We start from the raw sequence: 24,700 nt of genomic DNA, 5'->3' as shown, positions 1-24,700 counted from the left end.
GATGCACGCACACCGCGCGCATACGCCACAGCTCGTCTTGGTCCACTGGCGGCCGCTATACGGCAGCGCCGCCTTTCACCAAGCTGGTCTTTACAAGTCGTAAGCAGTGCAGAATTGGGTGGGGCTGGATAATACTTGACATAGTCTAAATTTAGTCACAGGCACGCATTACAGCATCAGACTACGTGACCACGTTCAGCATAGTGAATCACTTCATATTCTATGACCCATCTTTACCGCTCTTCTGCTTGGCTATCCCACAAAGCAATTTTTCAGTGAAAGCTGTTATGAGGTCACAACTCGGGTCACGCGCAGTTGTCTGCCGCCGCTGGTTTCCATAATTACATCGCGCTAAATTAAAAAAAAAAACCTAATACTAACGACGCAGTGGGGCTCAAGCCCGAGTCCACTGGGCTGGCGCCCAGTGGTCTACCAATGAGCTACGTCGATGCTTATGACTTTTTCGCAAACTTGCCTTGGGTAGGCTTGATGTAGGGAAATCAATCGTGTTATTACAAAAGCTTGTTTTTGTTTCCCTATCAACTCTGGCACATACCCACTTAAGCTGTAATTCTTCATTATCGTCAGCCACTGCATGAAGAACTGGCGCAACATTCCTTGCAAGTGTCCAGCGGATACCACGCTTTCCAAACGAATTACAATAAATTAAATGGAGAATGCCGGCCTACTATCCAAAAAAATTTTAATAATAATGCCCTAGTGGGTTTCGAGCAAGCGTGCTTGCAGTAGTTACCCAAAGAGTGTTTGGGAAGGCTCTGAAAAGCCGCTCTTTTAGCTTTTGTTGTGACAGTGCTGTGCCTTCCGCGCAGCATGATTTAAAAAAACTAGTCTTGGTCACAACGTGAAACAAATGCTCGAATATGTCAATATATTTCTTGCTAATTTAATTTCTACTACAATCTAATAGCTCTTCCTGCTTACCTCTCAGCCCCTTTAAAGGAGTCTTGCAACACTTCTTGGTCACGGCCAGAAAAAGCCACTGATTGGTAGTTGAGGTTCTTGATAACACATGTGCGAAATATTATAGCGAAGCTCCCGGCCTTGATTGCAGAATGAATTCTTAACTCTTTCAGGACCGCGCCCATAGGCCGTCGATCCCATGTGATCGATGGTTTCGCACGCCTCCAGAATAAAAATTTTTGCTCAATGGAATACCTGCCGCCATCTGTGAGAGTGTTTGATACCTATAGTTTTTTATTTTGTAAATTTTGCTTTTTTATCGCCAGGCGGCGACGCGTCAGATATTTTTTTTTTGACACCGCGGCGGCGTCGACAGTAATAAACATGGCGTCGTGCTCGCGCGCAAGCGCGATAAAAAAACGGTTCCGCCTCGCGTATCTTCGGCTTCCACAGTAGATTTTAGCGATGAAAGCGGCAGTGATGACTGGGAATGTGAAGTTACGAGCTCAGATTTTACCGCAAGGGAGGATTCAGGGGATGATCAGCCGGGAACTTCAAGCGGGGCTGAAAGGTCAGTGTTGGTTTCGCTTTCACTTGGCTCTCGAGTAGCTATGTGAACTCGGTATATGTTCTCGCTAATTTATATCTGTTCGCTAGGATGTCAACCACCTATGGTGGTGATCTCCTGCCACCAGTGCAGAAGCGGAGTGAATTTTCGCCAGGAAGACAGCCCGGTGTCTACCTGGGCAATGACGTCGCCATGGCCATGAGAAGCGGGACAAAGAAGTTTTTGACAGCCCTGGATTTCTTTCTTCTGTTTTGTTTCTGCGGAAGTTGTTGCAATGATTTGCGAAAACACAAACAAGTATGCGTGGACCCGCATTCTTGAAAGACCGACGCACTTTCGGCCAGATGATTCGTGGGTGGAAGTCATCCCCAGTGAACTGTTGAAGTTCATTGGGCTGGTGATTTACATGGGGATTGTGAAGGTTCCAGGACTTAAACTTTACTGGAACGTAGGAAGTCTTTATAGTGGTCTCCTTGCACGACGCATCATGCCACGAAAGCGATTTATCGCTTTGCTAGCGCTCCTCCAAATTGCGGACTTGGATGATCCGAACCAACCGTCAAAAGGAAAGCTGCGATACATGTGGTGGCTTCTTGAGCACATCAACCAAGTGTCAGCACAGCTCTTCGAGATCTCTCCGTGGACGAGCGCATGGTAAAATCAAAAGGGAGGTTTTGAATTCGTCAATAACTAAAAGATAAGGCGACTAAATGGGGATACAAGCAGTGGGTGCTAGCTGACCCTGACACAGGATACACTGTGCAGTTCAGTGTCTACACTGGCCGCCGTTTGCATAAGGGGCCTCATGGCTTGGCTTTTGATGTAGTGTGCGATCTGTGTTCCTCATACTTTGATCAGGGATACAAAATTTTTATGGACAATTTTTTCACTTTGACGCACCTCTTTGATTACCTCCTTGACCATAAAACATTGGCTTGTGGAACAACGCGCAAAGATCGCCGAAGATTTCCAAAAGAACTGAAGGAGCCACGTTGGGAACAAAAAGCCAAACGTGGAGACATTCGATGGATGCGAGATGACAACATCCTTTACCTTCAGTGGAAAGATTGGCACGTTGTAAATATGATCAGTACCATCCACACTGCCAACAAGAAAGTTGTTGCAAAAAGACGAGTGCGGAGTGGTAACACCTGGACTGAAGTATCAGTGCCCAAGCCATTGCTGATTGACGAATACAACTCTAGAATGTTGGGAGTAGACAAGTCGGATCAAACGATTGGTTACTGCAACGTGTTGATGCGAAGTGTGCGGTGGTGGAAGACGTTAATTTTTCATTGCATCGACATTGCCTGCGTGAACAGTTTTGTGCTTTTTCAATCACATGTGCATCACACCCGGATATCCCTGAGCTCGGTCGAAAAGCCGGGTATGATCATCTGGCCTTCAGAGAAGAGCTTCTTGAGCAAATTTTTGGCTTTGATGGCAAACAAGCTCGATCTCCGCTACCGCCAACTCCAAAACATGCGGACCACAAACCACAAAAAGTCCAAAAACGTAAGAACTGCAAGTTGTGCTACGAACGCACCAAAGTCGAGCTCAAAAGAAACGTTTTTTGTGACGCGTGCCAAGTTCACCTGTGTTTCACCTCAATCCGGAACTGCTTCGGCGAGTGGCAAACGCGTCGTGCAACGCCAACCTAGGCACGTGTGCAAGTGCTGGTACCTAGTGCCAAAGGGCTCACACAAAAAAACCGTTACTCCTAGCCACACCAAACTTTTACGATGAAGAAAGAAAGCATTATGCCACATTTTGTATATTCTCAAAGAATTTTATTTCTGTTGAAACTTTCTGTGTTTACACTTTTTCAAACTTTTTTGTGTTTTTTTCTCTAAGTTCATAAGTTCTTATTTTCAGATTTTTTCATTTCTTGTGTGCAGTGTTTAGGTAAAACATTTGTTTTGTATGTTAAAAACCATTCAATAACCTGCATTTTGGTGTATGATAAAGTAGTGTAGTACTTTTGTTTCATATAATAAAAATTTTGACCCACACCTAAACTGTGAACCACCCACGAATATCCCCCACTACATCATCAAACAAGTGACAAGCAGTGCATATATTTCTACGACAAATTTTATTATTGGAATGTGGTAGCTATACGTCACTTACGTGCTCCCTTCATTAGAACGGCTTTATGGTTGGTGAAGTAAGTGATGGATCGGTGATGGGTCGTAGCGGGATGCTTGCGATGACGAAGTACTGGGCAGTTTGCAAAGATGGAACTATAGGCGGTCACGTAGTAACAAGGGATGGACAAAGTGGGAAAATCTATGGTTCTTCAACACGCACCTGAATACAAGTACACGACCATCTTGCATTTCATATTGGATACTTCTCAACAGTATCGGCCTTATTGTTGTTGAAGGGGTGGATCAGTGATGGGGTCTAGTGGGATTGATTGATATGTGGTGTTTAACGTCCCAAAATCACCACATGATTATGAGAGACGCCGTAGTGGAGGGTTCCGAAAACTTTGACCACCTGGGGTTCTTTAACGTATCCAAATTGCAACCTACGGACTTCAACTCTAAAATTGATTTCTAATCACTGGATTATTGACGCTACAGCCTCAAAGTCTCTACGTCTGAGGCCTAGTATCCGCCAATGGCCGATTTGAGCATGGCGTGCTCACTCTTCAGTAAGGCCTGGTGGGGTCGGCATCAAAGGCCGTGAGCTGTCCACGCGCGCAATTATGCTGAAAAGCCACGCAATAAAAATTGCCAGATCCCACGTACAGCGAGAATCGAGGATATGGTAAGTATGAATAAGGAAGGTTGATAAGTAATCTAAAATCAGCACAACGTTACGAGACTGACGCAAGTTATGTCGTACATGACTTCCATGTCAAGATTATGATGTTTTCACCAGTCATATTTATTCATTTTATTTGTAAATACTGCCAATTCCAAAGAGATCATAGCAGGAGGGCACATACAATAGTTGAATACAACATAGCACAAATTGTGATACAATGGAAACACCAACTAATTATAAAAGAAGTGCAACACAAGAGCGATTAGTGGCACAATAATATAAAGAAAACAGGGTCGCATAAAAAAACCGTAGGCAAGGGAAGAAGAAAAAAAAAGAGGAAATATATACACGTTCGTCGTCTATTCACCTTGCCTAATACGAATCCGGTATATTTGAAGCTAGCGAGACGGCCGCGAGCACGTTACGAGCGTAGCAGGCATTCATGTTTAGCATGACATGCATGTCATGATCATAATGTTTAGCCGGGTCCATTTACTTTTGTCGTATATTCACGTCGCGTGATACCAAATTTGGTACATGTGGAGCTAGCAAAACGGCTGCGAGTTTTCAATGAACAAAACATGTAGTCATGTTTTACATGACACTGCTTGTCATAACTTCTACGTTTGCACCAGTCGTATACCTTCGTCATCCATTCGACACACGTAACACCTAATTTCATATATGCAGAGGTAATGAAATGGCTGTGAGCACCTTATAGGCGTATAATGTAGTCATGTGTTGCATGACATGCGTGTCATAGTTTCTACGTTATGGTCTGTCACTTATGTTCGCCATCTATTTACGTCATACCGTACCAGTTTTGCAACATGTCATGTCAACAAAACCACCACAAGAGCAGCAAGGCGAATAAATACAAATCATGACATTCATAAGAACCATATGATGATTTTCATGTTATGACTAGTCACTTGCGCTCGTCATACAGTAATGTTCTGCCGTACCAATTTTCGAAACAGTAAGGAGAGCTAAACGTCGTATGCGGATAGATAGATAAATAGATAGATAGATAGATAAATAGATAGATAGATAGATAGATACGGTCAAAGTGGCCGAAATTTACTAGGGATTGCTTCACATTTAAAACACCCGCGCTTACACACACACACACACACACACACACACACGCGCGCGCGCGCGCACGCGCACGCACGCACACACAAACACACAGAGACTGAGAGACAGACAAAATTACACAAGGTGAAGAGGCACAAGGTGAAGGTGCCACGTTTTCCTCCACTCTCCCTTCTTCCCTGCATAGCTTGCAGCGGTTTCATCAGGACAAAAAAAAAAGAGACAGAGAGAGCACGCTGTTGCAGCTTGCAAGAAACATCTGTACCACCGCTGTACTGGACATATACTGAAAACTTGGGGGCAGTGAATTTTTTTGGCAAATAGGCAGATTTAGTAAACTCACTTCATTGCTACTTCATAGGACCGTTTTGAGAGATTGACAGGGCCCTAGCAAAGTTTGTAAACAGCCCGGCGTTACGGAAATGATTCGGTTGCTTCTTGATCGAGTGATTGTTGCGTTGATTTTAACATAATTTCTCTGTTTTGTTAAGGAAAATGTATGAAACACCTCTTTTCTCCGCATATTAGGCAAAATGACTAGTTATGAACACCTTGTGATTTTTTGTGATATTTAATGTTCTTGCGTCCGTAATGCCAAACAATAAATTAAGGCAGCATCGCGTTAGGGATGACCAGCCTAAAAAAAAGCGGAACTTGTCAACCTTCATTATATTTGTAGCGTAAGGTACACTGACCTAAGTTGAGCTATTTCGCTTGGCTTAGGATGAGTAGTTCAGTGCAAGTGCGAGGAGCATTGATGTCACACGGTACACAGCTCGCGCACTGGAGAAGGCCTCGAAGCTACTAGGGAGTTGTTTCGCTGCAGTGCACTCGCACATGATTCAGGTGAGATCACTCGCTCTCTAATCCGTTCTTATGTCCATCCGTAGGTAGTATGCCTATCCATTTATCCGTATTTGCCCGTTGATCTGTGGGTGGTTTGTTCATCCGTGGTTCGTCCATCGATCCGTCCGCAGCTCGCACTACAATATCCTGCACCAAGCCGCTGCGATTTTTTTCATCAGTTTTTAAAGACGATAGTCTTTCTTGTGGGCCTTCGACGGAAAATTTGGTCTGTCTGTCTGTCTGTCTGTCTGTCTGTTTGTCTGTTTGTTTGTCTGTTTGTTTGTCTGTTTGTTTGTCTGTTTGTTTGTTTGTTTGTTTGTACACCCAAATGATACCTCAAACCGCCCCAAACAGCCAACCCCATCCGCTGCACCCACCAATATCGCTCAAGGTTTAGCATTCTTAGTAGTGCGATTGTCAATTAAAAAGCAATGATTGCACATGTCTGACGTGTCACAACAACGCTTCGATGTTTTCTATGTCTGCCTTTGTATTTGAAGAGGCACACAAAAGTAACTTTAAGGAATGTAGCGTTTAATCGTGCTGCGCTGCCAGTGCAACGCGATGCTTAAAAAGGCGTTTACAAGGTTTTGCTACGACGTCACGCTGGTGGCACCTGCCCGTCGCTTGGCGTTCTACACCTTATCTCTTCCGAGACTGGCGCGCATCTTTTTACGCAGGCTGCATGCCTTCGTTTTCGAAGATAACTGCCAGATGGCGCTTGTCTTTAACGTGCCTCAATGCGCTCGTTCGCCTCCGCCACACGATCGAGGCAGCGGGTTCAAATCCCGGCTGCGGCGGCTGCATTTCCGATGGAGGCGGAAATGTCGAGGCCCGTGTGCTCAGATTTGGGTGCACGTTAAAGAACCCCAGGTGGTCAAAATTTCCGGAGCCCTCCACTACGGCGTTTCTCATAATCATATGGTGGTTTTGGGACGTTAAACCCCACAAATCAACACGATCGAGGCACTCTAAAGCAGTGCCGGCAGAATACCATTCACCGATTTTTTTGTGCATAACATCAAAGAAACGTTTTGTTCACTCTATCCAGGTGCAAGGCTATCGTTTTTCGACGATATTTACAGTGTAACATCTAGGTTCGGGCAATTTTTTTTCAGCTTTTCTTCTCTTGTTCTGTATATTTCACATTTTCTGGTTTCCTTTATTTATTTCTAAACGTTACTTACTATATATTTACCAATTCCTTTCTTTTTGTATTGTTTCTACTTTCATCATATCCCCCCCTTCTCTTTCTTTCTATTTCATGCTTCCTTGTTTTTTTTCTATTTTCATACGTCGTTATTAGGTGTTCCACACTTATCATAATGAATGCACTCAGATAAGGAGAGGAAGAACACGGCTTGGAGCAAGCGCCGATAGCTATGCTCTCTACAGTTTTGCCGGCCTTACGCCAAGCGACGATGTCGAACCACGATCAGAGCGCTCGACAGCATATGACCGCCGAGCACCCGCTTGACGTTTTAAGTGTTTAGCCCTAAACAAACACTTAGTTCGGTTGTTTTACTGGCGCAATGCAAATAGCACGAGTTGTTGTGAACAACGTCGTACATGGAAGGTTCATGACTGCTGAGGTAAGGCTGAAACGTATATTGAATGGAAGCTCCTTTCGCATTCTTTTCCAACAGGCCAAATGGATTATGGACAATGGATACGGAGGCACAATAACCTCCAGCTTGAACTCTGACGACTGGAAAGGAAACTGCGGCAACGGCACTTTTCCGCTCCAGAAGGCGATATTACTTCAAGGTGATGACAGCAGCGCACAGGGCATTGAATTCCATTATTAAAAGTTCTAACAACTCTTTTTTTATAAGGATACCTACATGATGCCGCTTGGTGCAAGCTTCGGTTTGGTAGATCCAAACTTGCTCCCTTGTTGTGTTTGAGGTACACCACAGCCTGAAGTTTAGACGTTAAGTGCTCAAACATAATCAAGAATGCAATACGAGCAAGTATCTTAGATTCATAATAAGAAAGCAAGCACTAGCATAGAAATAAAAGTTTGACAATTCAAAACAGCGTGCTTTGTGAAGGCGTAGATAGCATTCAATCAGATATACTTTTTATACCTATAGAAAAGAAAACAAGCAACGTTAAATAAATATTTGACGTTTAAAAAATGAATACTGCGTTCATCTTTTTTTCTGCGTGTGCGAAAGTACTCTTCGAAAAACCGTAACGTGTAACAAGTATTCAACAGATTCAAACATTACGAAGGCCGACAAGCAGTGTTTGGTTTTCATGATTAAAGTCTATAACGCAGCACATTCAATACGGTATAAAATTCCGAGACAAATCAGATGCGCATGCTGCTATTTGTACGACAGATAACAGCACAAAACCTATACTGAAGAGATAGGTGTGAAACTTCGGTCTCTTACAGGCGTTACTGGATAATTCATTTGCGGGCTTTATAGTCATTATTAGTCATTAAAATGCTCAAGCGTCTTTGCGTTCTTGTACGCGAACGTAAGACTGCGTTCTGCTTTTATTATTGTTGCCCAAAGTAAAGATCCAGCTTTTGTTTGACGCGACAAAAATCCTCCTCAAGAGAATTCCAAGTTCACAACTCGCATTTAAAAAAAAAGTCTAAAATGAGTAAGTTACACAATTTTTCATTGAAGTAGATATTTGCTTGTTTGTAGTGCACAGCCTCGCTCGAATGCTGCAGCATAGTTGCGGCTAACTGTTTCACTGAAAGTCAAACAACTCAAAAATACCATAGCGTTAGCGGTACCATTCATGAGACTTTCTGCTTGCTCACTGGATTACTTACGACAAGTTATTGCACCTATATATAGCGGGAGATCCCAAGCCACAATTACCCAATCGTCTTGTAAGGCCACAGCATAAGCCAATTATGGCTATTTTTCAACGTCAAACCACAAAATTCATGTCTTGGAATGGTTTTTTTTAGCCTAAGGGCGTGGTACTCTGGCCGCTTTGGGGCGAAGCGAGTGGATTCGCGGTAATTTTTGCTGTTTTGGCTCTTTTCGAGGCCAAGTGTGAACGCGCTTTAGCACCGATTCTCACACCAGAAATTCTTCGAAATGCGCCCTTTACCGCTACTCCATCAACAGAGAGTTATAGGACGGTGGGCTCAGCAAAGGATCATGTTTTGCGGAACAGTAGAATCGCAGTGTGAATGTGCAATACCCTGAGAGATCGTTAGCATTTACAGTACGTACAGCCTTAAAAAAGGGCAGTAAAGAGGTAGCGACTGCTAGCAAATAGATAGTAACCGCAGTGCTTACTACCTTTCTTGAAGCATTACTAACCTTTGCTCATCTGTTAACCACCTACGTTATTAGAGAGTTAGTAACTTAAATACAATAGGTAGTAACTGCTGCTGTTACTTACTTTCTGGTCCAGTTACTACCTTTTTGCTTTCCGGCCACTGATTCTCCAATCTTAGTAACCTAAAATAGGTAATACAATATTGTAATAATGTTTAGGAAGAATCATACCGAAGTATCATATTTAAACAGAAAAATGACGTGGACGATATCTATAGATGAGGAAAAAAACGTTTTCTTTAAATTACGCAATCGAAATACCGCAGCGTGATGCGGCTATTGTCAAAACGGAGGAAGTGCTACATAGGCTGCGATAGGCAGTTACAACAAACGTCATAAACTATAACAAACCAGCAAGACAGGCAAATCAACCAAATGATAAAATTATTTCAGAGTCCCTCACTATACGACGTATCTCCAATATTATCGTGGCTTTGGCACGTAAAACCCACGAAGCGATTATTAACTTTTAATCCCTGATATATTAGCATTGTGAAACATTAAAATGCACTAAGCCTATCTTAACAAGTTGGATACTTTGTTTCGGCTGCTGTATAGGCTTTCTTGCGACCCTTTATAATAAAGAGGTATGACAATTCATTTTTTGATAAGTACGGCTGATTAAAATTCTCATGCTGCTAGTGTATTACAGGGCTCTAGGTAGTATAACAAAGGGCTCTAGGTTGGCCTTTTTAATTATTCATCCTGAAACACAAGCACGCACTTGTACTAGACATACATCTGCACAATAGGGGCTATATATTCTCCGGTAGCCACTTGGTGTTGTAACGTGGTAAACTTGTTAGGCCTATGCGTTTTTGACACGCTACTGAAGATTACCCTAAGTTCTTTAGTATTGAGTTATTAGTATTGAGTACTGACCAGTACTAGCAATGGAAAAGTGATATGGGCAAACGGACACAATGTTATTAGTTACTACTTTTTCTCTAAAACCGTTAAAGTTAATATCTATGGTTGCAAATGGCTAGGATAGTAACCGTAACTAAATGCTGCTAGTAACAGCAAAGGTAGTAACTGCTACCGCATTCACCGTTACTAACTGCACATATGCTAGCAGGGTTGTAAACTATGTGACAAACCATTACTACCCCAAACGTGGCATGTGCTACTACCTTTTTTTAAAGAGTGTGCGCAATTTTTAAGATGTCGCGTTACCATGCTGGCATGGTTTAGGTATGGTACGTAAAACATGGTAGCTGTTTGGAACGCCCGATTAGAACTGAACTTTACTTTGCCGTTGAATTGTTCAGTTCTTTCGATGCAGATCAGTGTTTCAAATAGGTTCGCTTGCCGTCTGACAGCTTCCACGACCGGGTATTACGGATAACTTTGCGAAGTTCTTCAGATATCTTCCAATTTTGGGCATTCCTAGCCCTATGAGTAGAAGATCAGTGTAAACACATCTGCAACCTATAATTTTTTTACTTTTGTTGCACGCTTCATACTTATTTACGTTTATTATTCCTACAAAAGTTTTATATTTGCTGTATGTCATAATTTAGGCAAGCATTCTCCCTTCACTTTCCTCATACGTTTTTCAGCGCCTGACCTTTTAGTTGTGACTACGGCGCCATATATCGTTCCAATAGATCGCGCCATAGTCACAGTTTCGGCACGTACACAATATTTAGCTACACTGAAAGGTGCTGTCAGCATCGAACATTCGCAACACGGTAACGCTAGTTCCGTGACCACCATTATCGCGTTAACGCTAAACTATGACTGTCAAGTATGCTGTCGCACGCTGGCACACAGAATTTCATCACGTCATTGCCTGCAAATCAAGCTTCTATCATCACACTCTGATTGTATATGGTTTTATGGATCATCACAGAGCAACTAGCACCAAGCTAGCAGTGGTTGCTCCACCAAAAAATATCAGAAACACCATTGATGACGCCTAAATCTATGGATCAGTCTTTGTTGATTTTAGTCAAGCCTTTGATTCTGTCGATAAAGTTACTCTTTTGAACGAGCTTTTTTCTTATGGTATAACTGGTTTGCCACGAGAATTCACGGTTTTACGGATCATCGGGGAGCAAGTAGCACCAAGCTAGCACTAGTTTCTCCATCTAAAAATATCAAAAACACCATTGATGACGCCTAAATCCATGGATCAGTGTTTGTTCATTTTAGTCAAGCCTTTGATTTTTTTCGATCACGTTACACTTTTGAACGAGCTTTCTTCTTGTCGTATAACTGGTCCGCCACGAAAATTCACTTCTAGCTATTTACTGATCCATAGACAAGTTGTATTCATTTGAGGCGTGCTTTCGGGCTCTAAAACTACCACTGCAAAGGTTCTACAAGGATCCATACTAGGTCCTCTTCTATTCATTATTTACATAAATGACCTGACAGACTGCTTATCACCCATAAACAATCTTTGCTTCACGCAGACGGCGCCACCATATTTAGTGCTCATGACTCCATTCCTGCCCTAACCTCCCAGCTAAATAGTGATCTCCAGAGCGTCATTAATTCGTGCCTTTACAACAAGCTCGTTATTAATCCTTATAAGCCAAAGTTTGTTATTTTAAGTTCTCGGTCGAAAAAGCGAGATACGCCCTCCCGGTGTATGTTAATAACTACGAAATATTTCCATCTGACAAATTCACATTTCTCAGTGTAGAACTTGATTGTTTTTTAACTTTAATTATCATATTGATTTAATAAAAAAATTACAGCATATCCACGGAGTGAATGATGATGAGTCGGGCGAAGCGTCCATCAGCCCGTCCGAGCGACCATACGTGCGTCCATCCATGCGTCCGTCCGTCCGAGCGACCATACATGCGTCCATCCATGCGTCCGTCCGTCTGTCCATGCGTCCGTCCGTGCGTCCGTCCATCCACCTGTCTATCTGTCTGTTCGTACGTCCATCCGCCTGTACGCCTACCGGTGGCTACGTACATATAAGGGATGAACAGACCCACGCCTCAAGAAGCTTCGCCCCTAAAAGAAGACCGCATATGATCGTGTTCGGCTTGGGGTCCGCCAAATTTTTCTGCTCCCTACACTATCTGCATGCTCTCTATTTTGCCTTGCTTCATAGTCATTTAAACTACTCTATTGAATCATGGGGACTTACATATAAAACTTGCGTAAGCCCATTAGCGAATATTCAAAAACAAACTCTCCGCCTAATAACGCCCAGTGGTCATCACGTTCATTCACCTCCATTCTTTTCTTTACCTAAGTATTCTTCCTATTGCAAATATCATCGTCCCTATCTTAGCTGTAATTGCCTACCGCCTGGTACATAATCTGAATCTTTTGTATATTGTAGGTAATAAAATTACAGCTTCCTCTAGTAATACGCGTTTATCCTTTCAAAACAATATCTTACTGTCCAAGGCGCACACAAATTATGGACTGAAAACAGGGAGCTTCCCTATTATCAAGGTAAGGAGCACTCTGCCTTTTGAGACTAAAACCTCATCCTCATTAGGTGCCTTTAAACATTCAGTTCGCCTATACCTGAAGCCTTCTTTAAACTTCTGACGTATGTGTAGTTAATGTCTGTGCCTTTTTTTTTCATACGTTCTCATGTCCTCTTTATTCAGTTCCATTACTTTCTTTTTCTTCTGAAATACTGATTTGTGTACACTCCCAGCAATTACTTCGTTTCGCCTTCATTACTTTTTCTTCTTGAATTCATTTTTCTGAGTATTTCAATGTCCAATATTCTCTATGTTGTTGCATACTGCCTGTTATAATGCCTCTTTTAATAATTTGTATGCATATTTTGGCTTCTAGTATGCGATACTGCTTCTGTTTTTATTTTCTTTATGTACTTTATAACAAGAGGTTCCATTGCAGTATTCACACAAAGGTACCTGTTCCCGTATACCTATCCCTTTATGTAACCACCTACCCTATTACGCTCCATAAACCGAAACTGAAACTTCAAACGGCATGAAGCGTGCGGTGTTTGCAGCACTTATAGCTGCTGAGATTTTAAAGAAAAACAGGTAGTTACGTAGTCCACCCATCAAATGGGATGTTTATGGTTTTCATCGAGCAGCTAGCGGCCTTCAGTAAGGAAACACTCACTTCGAATTCTTCACAATTCTGTAATAAAGTCCCCGCAAAACAAGTCTGCGGCAATTGAAGTGATGTATAAATTCGTATATGGTTTTAAGGATCATGGGGGTGCTCTTTCGTAAATGGTCTCTTCTCTTTTATTACCATTAACTTGAAATGAATTAGAAGAATATTGAACAACTCATGAATATAAACAAAACTTTGAATTTCAGGCTATACCCTTAAGCTGTTAATTAGCTGTTCCCCAACTATTTCCGATATATCGCTCGAGAAATTAGCAGCTAAAGGCAATATAAGGTCGTCTTGTAGAAACATTTATTCATTCTTCTGTTTTTATTTTATTTTTGTGTGAACAACCGCATAAAATAGTTAAAATAAATGTGGAAGCCATGTTAGCCTCGATACTTATGGGGCCACTATATGCCAGAAAAATGAGGTACTGAAATCGGTGCTCCAAGTTTGTGTTCTTAAAACATTCTGAGCAATGTATCCATTTTAGTGCACTATTTGGACTCCTACGGTATCGTTACGAGTGAGTGAATAACCTTATGGCACTTTCCGTTCTCGCGAGACCGGGGGCGATTAATTTTTGTCCCACCCAAAACTTCGTTATAAATGTAGTGGTGGAGGTGGCTCAGGTGGCTACCCGACTAAACTACCTGGGCTGGGGTGTTGCTGCGGGTTGCCCCACGGCGCACAGTTGGTCAGCCACCTGGTCGATGGTGGGTACCACTTCTCTGCGGCAGTGACGCCAACGAAGGCGATCCACAGCAACAACAGCAGCTGTGCCGAACGAGCTCGCACTTTGTCCCTGTCTGCCGTGCGTCGCAAATTGAGTGGCAGCAAAGATATTACCTTTCGCGGTGCATTCCTAACTACTGTGTCGCAGTGTAGCTCTGTCCCGCACGCTTTGCACGTGTAATTTGGGCATAGGTTCATATAACAGAAGCATAGGATCGCCGGGCTGGGTAAGCGTGCATTTTAGGAGCGAAACTCCTTAGGGCGTGGGCTGTGCGTCCCCTGTATGTAGCCACCTCTAGTGTAGTTCTTGCAGTGTTCACTAGATGGCGGTACCATCCCCTGTATGTAGCCACCTCTAGTTTAGTTCTTGCAGTGTTCACTAGATGGCGGTACCGTCTCCTGTATGTAGCCACCTCTCGTTTAGTTCTTGTAGTGTTTACTAGATGGTGGTACTTGTAGCTGATGATGAAAAAATGCAAGATGTTATAAACTAGAAAGCGGTACTTGTAGTTGATGAAAGACGCGAGATTTTATAAAATAGGAATGATGTCACATATGGCGCGTGTCATTGGTTGAAGGCAATCGTTCTATTTAGTGCGGCGACGTACGCTAGGGGGAGCGATGTAATAAAATCGAGTGGGCAAAATGTACAGAGGATTCGTGATTTACCAGGTTTACCTCCGGAGCTTCGCCCACTCATCATCATTCACTTCGTGGATATGGCGGCATTTTTTTAGTATTTTCCTAGTTACGGACTGTATTTTTCCTAATTTTGAGTGTGGTGGCATGTATTTGTGTCTGGTTAGTCTTAGCATTGTTGGGTGATGTCCTAGAATGTGGTCAGGCGCAGCGTTGACTATGGTGATTTCTTTGCACGAAATTGGTCGCTTTCTGATCAAGTCTGGCGACGAAAACATTGAGTTGGCCCTATTGCTACATTTTGGCTACACTAAACTTTCATTTTAGCGTACTTACTGGCCATTTGTCCACATTATTTGAAGATAATCAGGTAACTTTTTTAAAGGATAGCCAACTTTTTGTAAGCTTTTCTCAAGCGTTTTCTGTCGTCCTAGCCTGTCCGGGCGTGTCCTTCCCCGCCATCAGGCTATAGTTCGTACAGAGGCACCCAATGAGCATCCCTTCGTAGAAAAATAGAGAGAGGGCACATGCTAGGAAACATGTGGCTATATAACATAACACAGTACTGACACCGGATCCTGATGATAAAACACAGCTCAATAAATAGATCATCATCAGCATCATAATCACCATCAGCCTGACTACACCCATCATAGGGCAAAGGCCGCTTCATGTTCTGGCAAACAACCCGGTGCTGTGTTTTTTGATACTGTCAGCACGTTTGTTAATCTCATCGGCTAACTAGTTTTCCGGCTTTCTCCTGCACATCTTCCTTCTCTTGTAATGAAGTCAGTTCCCCTAATGACCAGCCGTTATCCTACTTACGCGATACGTGCCCTGCATTCACATGTGTATGCACGGATGAAAGGAAAAACAAACGGATGCACGGAAACAAAGATGGGCGGACAGACGGAAGCATGGACAAATGCACGGACAGACGCACGGATGAACGGATGGTAGCAGGAAGTAACGAATGGATGGAAGCCCGGAGGGGGGGCGGCCGGTTAGACGCATTGACAGACGAACAGAAGCACGTACGCGCGGACGGACAGATGGATGATTCTCTGCACTCGTCATCATTCACTCCTTAGAAAAGCTGTGAATTTTTTGTTTTTTTTCCTTTTATAAGCTTACCCGTGTTTTCTTGTGATCTTTGGACAAGCTTTCTCACTGGTCGTCACGCAAGACGAGGGGGGGCGGATCTACCTGATACTATGGTGGCGGGGGCGTGAACCCGCAGGATTTTGCTGGCGTGTTCCCGGAAGTGACGTGACCATTGATTGATGATGAAGCACCAGTCTTTTTTTTACACAGGGCCTGTCTGGTGTGCTTTAAACTGCGCAAGTTGATCAGGATAGTCTTCAGGATGAATATTTTATGATTGATTATTTGACATGTGGTGTTGAACGTCCCAAAGCCACCACATGGTTATGAGAGACGCAGTAGTGGAGGGCTCCGGAAATTTCGACCACCTGGGGTTCTTTAACGTGCACCCAAATCTGAGCACACGGGCCTACAACATTTCTGCCTCCATCGGAAATGCAGCCGCCACAGCCGGGATTCGAACCCGCGACCTGCGGATCAGCAGCCGAGTACCTTGGCCGCTAGACCACCATGGCAGGGCAGGATATTTTATGCCTTGGTGCCCCAAAGTCTTATTAGGTCTTGCTTGTTTCACAAGAATACAGCACGAAAATATGTGACCAGTAGGAAGAGGGTATTATCTGTATATTTATGAGCTGCGCTTACAAATTGAAGTGTCCTTAAGCCTCGCCTTTAAGAGTTGAGCGCTACAGCGCTATCCTGCCTCTAGTGTATACTTCAGTCACTTATTGCATACTCTACATTGTATGATGTTACATGAGTGGTTGATGGCGGATTACTACAATGTGACCAATGAAGTTGAAAGCGGCTTGTGTCAGTCAAGCTTTCGCATACGGCTGGATCCTGTGAAATGGATAACATGTGCATTCAACCACGAGCAATTACGCGGGGGTAACCATTTCGAAATCGCTATGCACCTATTACGTGAAATTAAGGTAATACGCTCAGTGGCGTGTGCATCTTTCGCGAACGGTAGCTGTTTTTATCAAATTTTCTCATGCCCGATCGCTTGTATTACGCAATAATGCTTCAATATTACAAGATCTATTCCAAGGCCTGCAAAGAGGACGTGTGTTGTTGTAAAGATTGAACGTTATTCACTGCATGTACAAGCAGAGGAAGATATTTTAGCTGTGTATGTTAAAAGCGTGGCTTTGTGGTAGTGCACCTTATTGCTTCGGAAACGATCTGGGTTCGATCCTCATTCGGAGCCAAAAATTTTCGTTATAATTTACATTTTCATCTTTCTCTACTTCTGATCACGCATCAGATGATACTTTTTCACTCACAATCAATCACGCCAATACCAACGCCGTAATTTTTGCGAAGTGAGCTCGTTAACGCCATCGCATTAAAATTCGCTAACCTTGCACGGAACACGTAGCGTAGTCACAGCGAAAGCTGGAAGAGCAAGCGTTTCCATAGCCCGTTCTAGACGGTTTTGAGGAAAATATAACTAGCTAATAACAAGACGGGCTTGAGGAAATAAATAAGTAAATGATAAAGTACCACTTGTAAGGTACCTACTACGCCGTAAACCACCGAAACCTTTCTAAAGAGGGAAGGAAACCAGCGATGTGATCATTTGACATACAGCAGACGATCCAGATCAGTCCTACAGATGGATGACGAATTGCGTCCACTTTCTTGGTGCTGCTTGCGGCTGATGACGCTGAAGACATATATTCAACGCCTCAGTCATTGCGCGATTGTCGTTTTGTGACGCCTAGTTGTCTCTTCAGGCTTCGTTTAGAAAAAGTTTATTTACAGCATGTACAGAACACAAAGGCTTCATACCATTCCAGTAACAGGGCACATACACTTCGGCACATCTATATTTCACGACTAACATCACTACGTTACAGTGATGACATTTGCTCTAATATACATGATTATGTTGGCATACATGTACACAAAAATTCAATGTGATATCACGCTTCTACGACGGCATATTACATATGTTAACAAGGTTTCTTGCCTGTGCATGAAACCTGCATATAATGTTCTTGCGAAAGAGTTTAAAGCACCAGTGACGCTCTATCATGAAATACTCGACGGCCATGCATTGGGCTAGGGTTGAAATTTCACGTCTTTCTGAAAAAATTTTCTAGTATCTCGTTTTTTTTTACTTCTCGTTTTAATGATTGTGGACACCATTTTTGGTGACGGCGTATCAACACGGTGCCAAAATAGGCTCTTCGTGTGATCTAACGCCCTGCCACAGTCGTTTTGACCTGACAGCAGCTTTCACTATAAAAGTAAACTTGAAGGAGCAGCTGAGGTCATTCCTTCATAGTCCCAATATGTCTAAGGGAGGTTCTGTTTTTTTTAGAAGTGCACATATTTTTGCTGATGTCTGTATACCATTGGCATGCTACTCTGTATAACGATGATAGAGGGGACCAAAGTATTTCAACAATGTTACTGGATACATTTCAGGTTTTGTGTCTGATGCTGCGACACCATCGAGACACCACTGGGACGTGCCATTGATGTAGAGGGAGCATAATCACCGTCGTATAGTACTATGGATGCTTTTAGGCTCACTTTGGGTTGGAGGTGACACGAGGTATGCGGTTATCGTGTGCTACCTTTGCAAAATGTAGTTTTTTTTAAGGGTGAAGCATGCATGGATGGGATTGCCAGCTCAACTAGCAATCATTATGAGCGAAAAATTTTTCGATGAGGCACTAGTGATGCAGAGCCTGAAACCGCTCATGTAGATAAGGATGTTTCCATGCACTAATGTGATCAGGAAACTGTGCCACAATGCAGCTTACCCTAACGTGGTGCCCGCTTGCTTGCTAGATAGTTTCTTTCTCTTCTTCTCTACATGCCCGTTATCAGTTCCCTACAGCTTGCAGGGAAGGTAGTGTACGCTCCACTTGTCATCTGGCGGCTGGGTTAACTATTCTTCTTCAAGGACGAAGCTCCTTGCGGTGTGGGTTGTTCTCTGCTCCGTCAATAGAACATAGTATGTAGCCTGCTCTGGTTTAACAAATGCTCACTAGATGATGTTGTGTGTCTATATGTAGAGAGAAAGACGGATTTATTCACAGAAATGTAAGTTTTTTTTTCAGAATGGCGAGGATATGAATACAATAGCAATATAATCGAATGTTTCACGAAGGAAGGTTAGCATTTGATTTCACGTAACTCTAAAACGGCTGATGTAGAGGCGCGCTTAAACTAGAGCGACACGACACGAGGGACACGTAGATCATCGGCTGACGAGTCGGTGCCGATGAAGTCACCGGACGCCATGGTGGCACTAGGCCTACGATGACAGCGAGGCCTCGAAAGACTATATGTCCTCGTAGTGTAACATAATCACAGACCAAAAACAACAGCAAAACGCATCGGCAGACCTATTATCGGTGTGTCGTCGGGAGATCGGCGGCTTCAAATGACCATGAAGGAGATAGCAATGCCCTCTCCGAGGCTTCTACGCCGTCTAAATAGGCATCTTGCGCATCCCACGAAAGTCTTCTGTTTGCTCCCGTTTGGTGTATTTCCGCCCTGGTCCCTCCAAGCCGTGGGTTAGGGGCGGGCTGTACCGCGTATCCGGAGAGGGACAACGGCAGAACCGCGAGCATGGCTGAAAATGAGGCGCAGGTGTGCTAATTTAGTCGTTGTTGCTGCGTGTGCCTTCAATGGGACTACAGAATCTGCCAATGCAAGGCTGTGAGCACGACAAGGCACGGACGGAGCTTTTCAGAGACTCTCGGTGGACTGTTCGTGTTGTTGTAGAGTAAATATGACGACGACAAGACAAAAGAGACTTCGACAGAAAGTCATCTGACGAAAATTGGTGTTCTGTCTGTCTACTATAAACGCACCCTAAGAGATTACGGCCGCTCCAGGTACACTTTTGCGCCCTTTTTCTTTGTGTTCAGATCACAGGCCCCAAAAGCTCCTGCCACCTGTGGAGGCACAAGGCGCGAGCTGATCGTTGCCGCGATAGCACGGAAACCATAAGCTTCCCCCCTCTCACCCCCTATTTGTTCGCTCACGAGATAAGCGCGTACGCAGACAACATCAGCAAGAAAGGCGATTTTCGCTCCGCAAAAAGACAAGGCTAGCACAAAGTACCCCGTATATATATATTTACATACACATACATATAGATGAATGATGGCAGTGGCGTCGACAGCGGCAAAAACTAGCCGCGACTATCCATATAATTGCAATCGCAATAAAAGGCAGAGCGTTCGGCCTGAGCAAAAGCCGGCTCAAGACTATTACTCTGCCAGTAAAACTGTATACAACATCACTAGATGGTGGTAGGGTATTCTTATAGTTAAAGTGTAAAGCGGGGGTTAGACGCACAGACAGACAGAAAGGATAACGCAGTGACAAATTAACGGACTAACGAAGTGACGAATGGAGAGATGCTTCGCTCCCCCCCTTCATCATCATTTACTTCTTAGTTAAAGGTTGTATATTTTGTCATTTTATAGACTGGTGGCAATTAGTGATATGTAAATGTCACGATCATCATGATCAGCCTGACTACGCACATAGCAGGGCAAAGGCACCTCCCATGACGAGCCAGTCAAACCGGTCTTGTTCTTTCTGCGTCCACGTTATAGCTGCGAACTCTTGAATCTCATCGACCCACCTAAATTTCTGTCTCCCCTTCGGGTGTTTGCCTTCTCTGATAATGCAGTCAGTTACCCTCAGTGACTCGGCGTTATCCTGTCTACGTGCTATGTGCCCGGCCCATGTCCATTTTTTCTTGAGTTGAACTATGGAATCCTGAACGTCGGTTTGTTCTCTGACCCACTCTGCTCGATTCTTGTCTCTTAATTACACCAACCATTCCTTTTTCTATCACTCGGTGCGTCGTCTTCAGCCCAGGCTGAACCCTTTTTGAAAGCTTCCAGGTTTTTGCTCCGTAGGTAAGTACCAGCATGATGCAGTTGTTATATGCCTTCGTCTTGAGGGTTATACCAATGTCACACGGGCACTTTTTATCGCGATCAGTGTCGATCCGAATTAACTACAACTTGGAATAGGTGCAGCCACACGGTCACTTTTATTCACAATCTGGCGTGGTAGGGATCAAGAATATTGCAATCTGCCCGAGAAATTGCGATTTTCCTTTTATCTGCGCCCCTGGCCGAGCTTGTTGAAAGCACAATAAACAAAAACATGGAACATAGTTCAATAAAAACACTTTAAAACTGGTAGATAATTATAAAAAGGTAATTCAGAACTGTTTATCTTAGATCAATATCTTAGATGTTGAATATTTTGAAATTCGTATCGACCACTTGTAGTTTTCGGAGAAGCAGACGACAAGCACTCTACCGTTGTCTTCCGCGCTTAGTTCGACTCTCGCACCGTCGGAGCTTTAGGAGCACCTCGAAGCAAACTGATTATGAGTGTCGCAAGCCTTTAGACTACGTTGCAATGTACGCGCACTTTGTTGTCTAATGCAGAGACCTTTACAGCCATTGACCACTGGCAGGAGTAACTGGAAGACTTGAGGCGCCAGAAGTGAAACGCTGGCTCGTACAACTGGATTCACGATACGCTGCGACTGGAAGACTACGAGCGGGGGCCATCAAAATAAAATCGACGGTTAAGAATCTCACACCTTACTATAGGTAAAGGCGAGAAAAGCTCTATCGAATGATGGATTTATGAAAGTACTCTTGTAGTGGCAAGCAAAGTTTATGACGTTCGAGCGGTTATGCACGACCAACACAACATTGTGGGTTGATTTGCAGGCTTTCCTGGTTACTTTTTAAGTTACTTTTTTCTCCTGAAATTGTTTTCAAGTGCCCTATCTAGTGATTGTACCTCCCAATTCCATTGTACACTCTTTGATAATACTATATAGCAACACTATATTTCATTGTCTCAACGTTAACATCGGTTACCTCGTTAAAGACATCAATTTATTGTGAAGGAATACTGAACTCTTGCACTTTTCCTCTCATTGCTAGCTCAATAATTGTTTTTTTTTGCGTGTCAGTTGATGCATTTGCTTTTTATATCAAGGTGAATACCAGCTATTACCGTTCCACGGTGTCTGCATCGGATCTTGCCAACTACTTCTATATCTTGTACAATGCCTAGGTGGGCACACAGAATGAAGTCTATTTAACATTCAGTTTCCACATTGCGACTTGGCCACGTGCTCTTCCGGCTGTCCAGTTTTCTGAAGAAGGTGTTTAAGATCCGTAAACTATTATGTTCTGCGAACCCTAATAATAACTCTCCTCTGAAATTTCCAAGTCAGATGCTAAATTTTCTCTCTGCCTGGTTTTCGGTCTGTTTATGACTACACTGGCAATAAACTTGCTCACCAAAATAGTGCACTGTGTATTTACTTTATTAATGGCTGAATACGCTGTCAGAGAAGCGTTTGACCAAATGATCATCAAGGCTCGATGTACGCGCTTAGGCCTTAACCACCTAATAGTTCTCCGTTTTGTTAAGCATAATTATATTACTTGTCAGACTATCACTGATGCTATAGTATTCCTCTATGTTGTCAATGACATTTTTCATCTAATAAACCCCACAAGTAGTTTATTTCTGTCAACTACTTCATGGTATCACAAAACGTGTCTGTTCTTCAGCACTCTGTAGTGGTGATTTCGCAAGGCAATAACCGGTGCGACCATCTCTTAGAGCGAAGCGCGAGCGTGAGCACGAACTGTTGACGCTCTATTATTCGAGTATTTTTTCCGTACAGGCTATCTCCTTACTGCGTGGCATCCCTATTAAACTCCCTTGAAAAGGAGGGGGGGTGTTGGGCTCGCAAATCTGGAACTTCGAAGCCGGAAGCTGCCTGCTGCATCAAATCAAGAATGCCTGATCAGGCCACCGAGCAAGGCGCCACCTAGTAAATCACGGCCCAATCTCAACTGGTCATCGTGCCTGCCACCCTGCGCCAACGGGATCCTCCCATCTTCAGCGGCACCGAGGACCTTGATGTGGAAGACTGGCTGCATCTGTTTGGAAAGGTTAGAGCCGCCAACAAGTGGGACGACGCCTCGAAATTAGAGTATGTCCCATTTTACCTCAAAGACGTCGCTAGCCCGTGGTTCACAAACAACCATGCTGAATTTTCTAATTTGGCCACTATCAAGACCATCCTTGCAGATGTGTTTATTCGCCTCGCAGTGCACAAGCTCCGTGCTGAACAGCGCCTACGAGCAAAGGCAGAGCGAAAGCTTCACAAGGAGCATTGAAGGTGTCATCAATCTATGCCGGTGCTTTAACCACGATATGACCGACAAGATCGCCAGACAAGATCAGGCATATCTTGAAAGACTAGACGATCATGCCTTTCAAATGTTGCCGGCGAAGGGTCCAAGTACCATGTGAGAACTTGTGACCTTGTGCCAGAGCTTGAAAGAACTTCGCAAACAACGTGCATCAGTTCGGCGGTCGACGGCAGGAGACGACTCTCTCGCTGTCCTGGCCGTCGGTGGTGACAGTATCCTGCTGGTGGAGATAAGAGAATATCAACGCGAAGAGGTCGCACGACAGCTTTCGTGTCTCTAGTAACTGCCGACCTCTGAAGTACAAAAGAACCGCCTCACTCCAACCATCAGACAGGCTATTCAAGAGGAGGTTTCTGAGCCGTTGCCATCGCCGACGTCTGCCCCTCCACCAACACCTGTCACGGTGCCAATGACTTTGCGGCCATCATGGCAATGCCACCACGTCATCAACAATTGTATACCCCACAACCTGTGCGTCCGTCCACCGCGCCGTTTCCAGCTACACAGCAGTACTCCGGAAGTCCCTGACGCACTTCTGACAACAGGCGCATCTGCTACTTTTGCGAAATTCTAGGTCACGTCACGCCAAGTCGCCGGCGCTTCGTAGTGAACTCGGAGGCACCAAAATACTCTGACAACTCATTTCGGCCTCCGTACTTCGCACCTTATGTGCCACCTAAAGTTTACGAGCGCCCTTTTGCCTTCTCGTTCAGCAAGTGGGAAAAATAACTGCCGCAGTTCCGGAGACAAGAGCTGCGTCATCGTCTAATCTTTTAGGTCCTCCCCTGTTCCCCGCCACTCTTATTGATGTTATCGTCGAAGGCGTACCAACACTTGAACTCATCGATACTGGTGCCGTGTTTTCTGTGATAAGTCAAAGACTCGGCCACTCTTTTCATAAACTGACGATGCTTTCGCACTTGATTTACCTTAGCACTGCGAGCGCCCTACTTATTGAGCCCATTCAGGCATGTACAGCAAAAGTGATCATTCTAGACGTGTTGTACACCATTGAATTTCACGTGTTTGCTTCATGTTCCCACGATGTCATCCTAGGATGGGATTTCTTATCACGTCATCACGTTCTCATGTACTGCGCTCGCGCTCAAGTGGAGCTTTTTATCGTTTCGTGATAAAATGGTTGATGCGGCTGTATTTTGGTTGATGTGGCCGTATCTAGTGTGGTTAACTCTGTCGACGCAACGAACATTGACATTCCTCCTTTCAGCGCCGAGTTTTTACCTGCCTACTGTGCTTCACTTTCTGACCTGCTGTCCTGCTTACGCCATCTGACATCTTCCGTAGCCGCCACCACACATCGCTGCCATTCGCCGTTCCAGCGTTTTGTCTAGACAATACGGGAATATTTATTACCGATTCCA

At 43.9% G+C, this 24,700-nt stretch overlaps 1 protein-coding gene across 2 annotated transcripts in view; it reads left to right on the top strand.

Annotated features, from left to right (window-relative positions):
- LOC119177855 (acidic mammalian chitinase) overlaps nucleotides 1-22,357 on the top strand; it is a 126,110-nt gene extending 103,753 nt beyond the window's left edge. Inside the window, exons 10-12 of one of the 2 annotated variants that reach the window (XM_075887389.1) lie at nucleotides 7,852-7,972; nucleotides 18,514-18,643; nucleotides 21,519-22,357. In XM_075887389.1, coding sequence (XP_075743504.1) covers nucleotides 7,852-7,972; nucleotides 18,514-18,572 — 180 coding nt within the window. In that variant the 3' untranslated portion in view covers nucleotides 18,573-18,643; nucleotides 21,519-22,357. Of the gene's footprint in view, nucleotides 1-7,851; nucleotides 8,351-18,513; nucleotides 18,644-21,518 lie in introns of those variants that run through there. The other variant, XM_075887390.1, reaches the window with a different exon arrangement.
- The last annotated feature ends 2,343 nt before the right edge of the window (nucleotides 22,358-24,700 follow it).

This window comes from Rhipicephalus microplus, chromosome 1 (genome assembly GCF_043290135.1).
Source record: "Rhipicephalus microplus isolate Deutch F79 chromosome 1, USDA_Rmic, whole genome shotgun sequence".
Lineage (NCBI taxonomy): Eukaryota > Metazoa > Arthropoda > Arachnida > Ixodida > Ixodidae > Rhipicephalus > Rhipicephalus microplus.
This window is presented reverse-complemented; position numbering and strand designations above follow the sequence as displayed.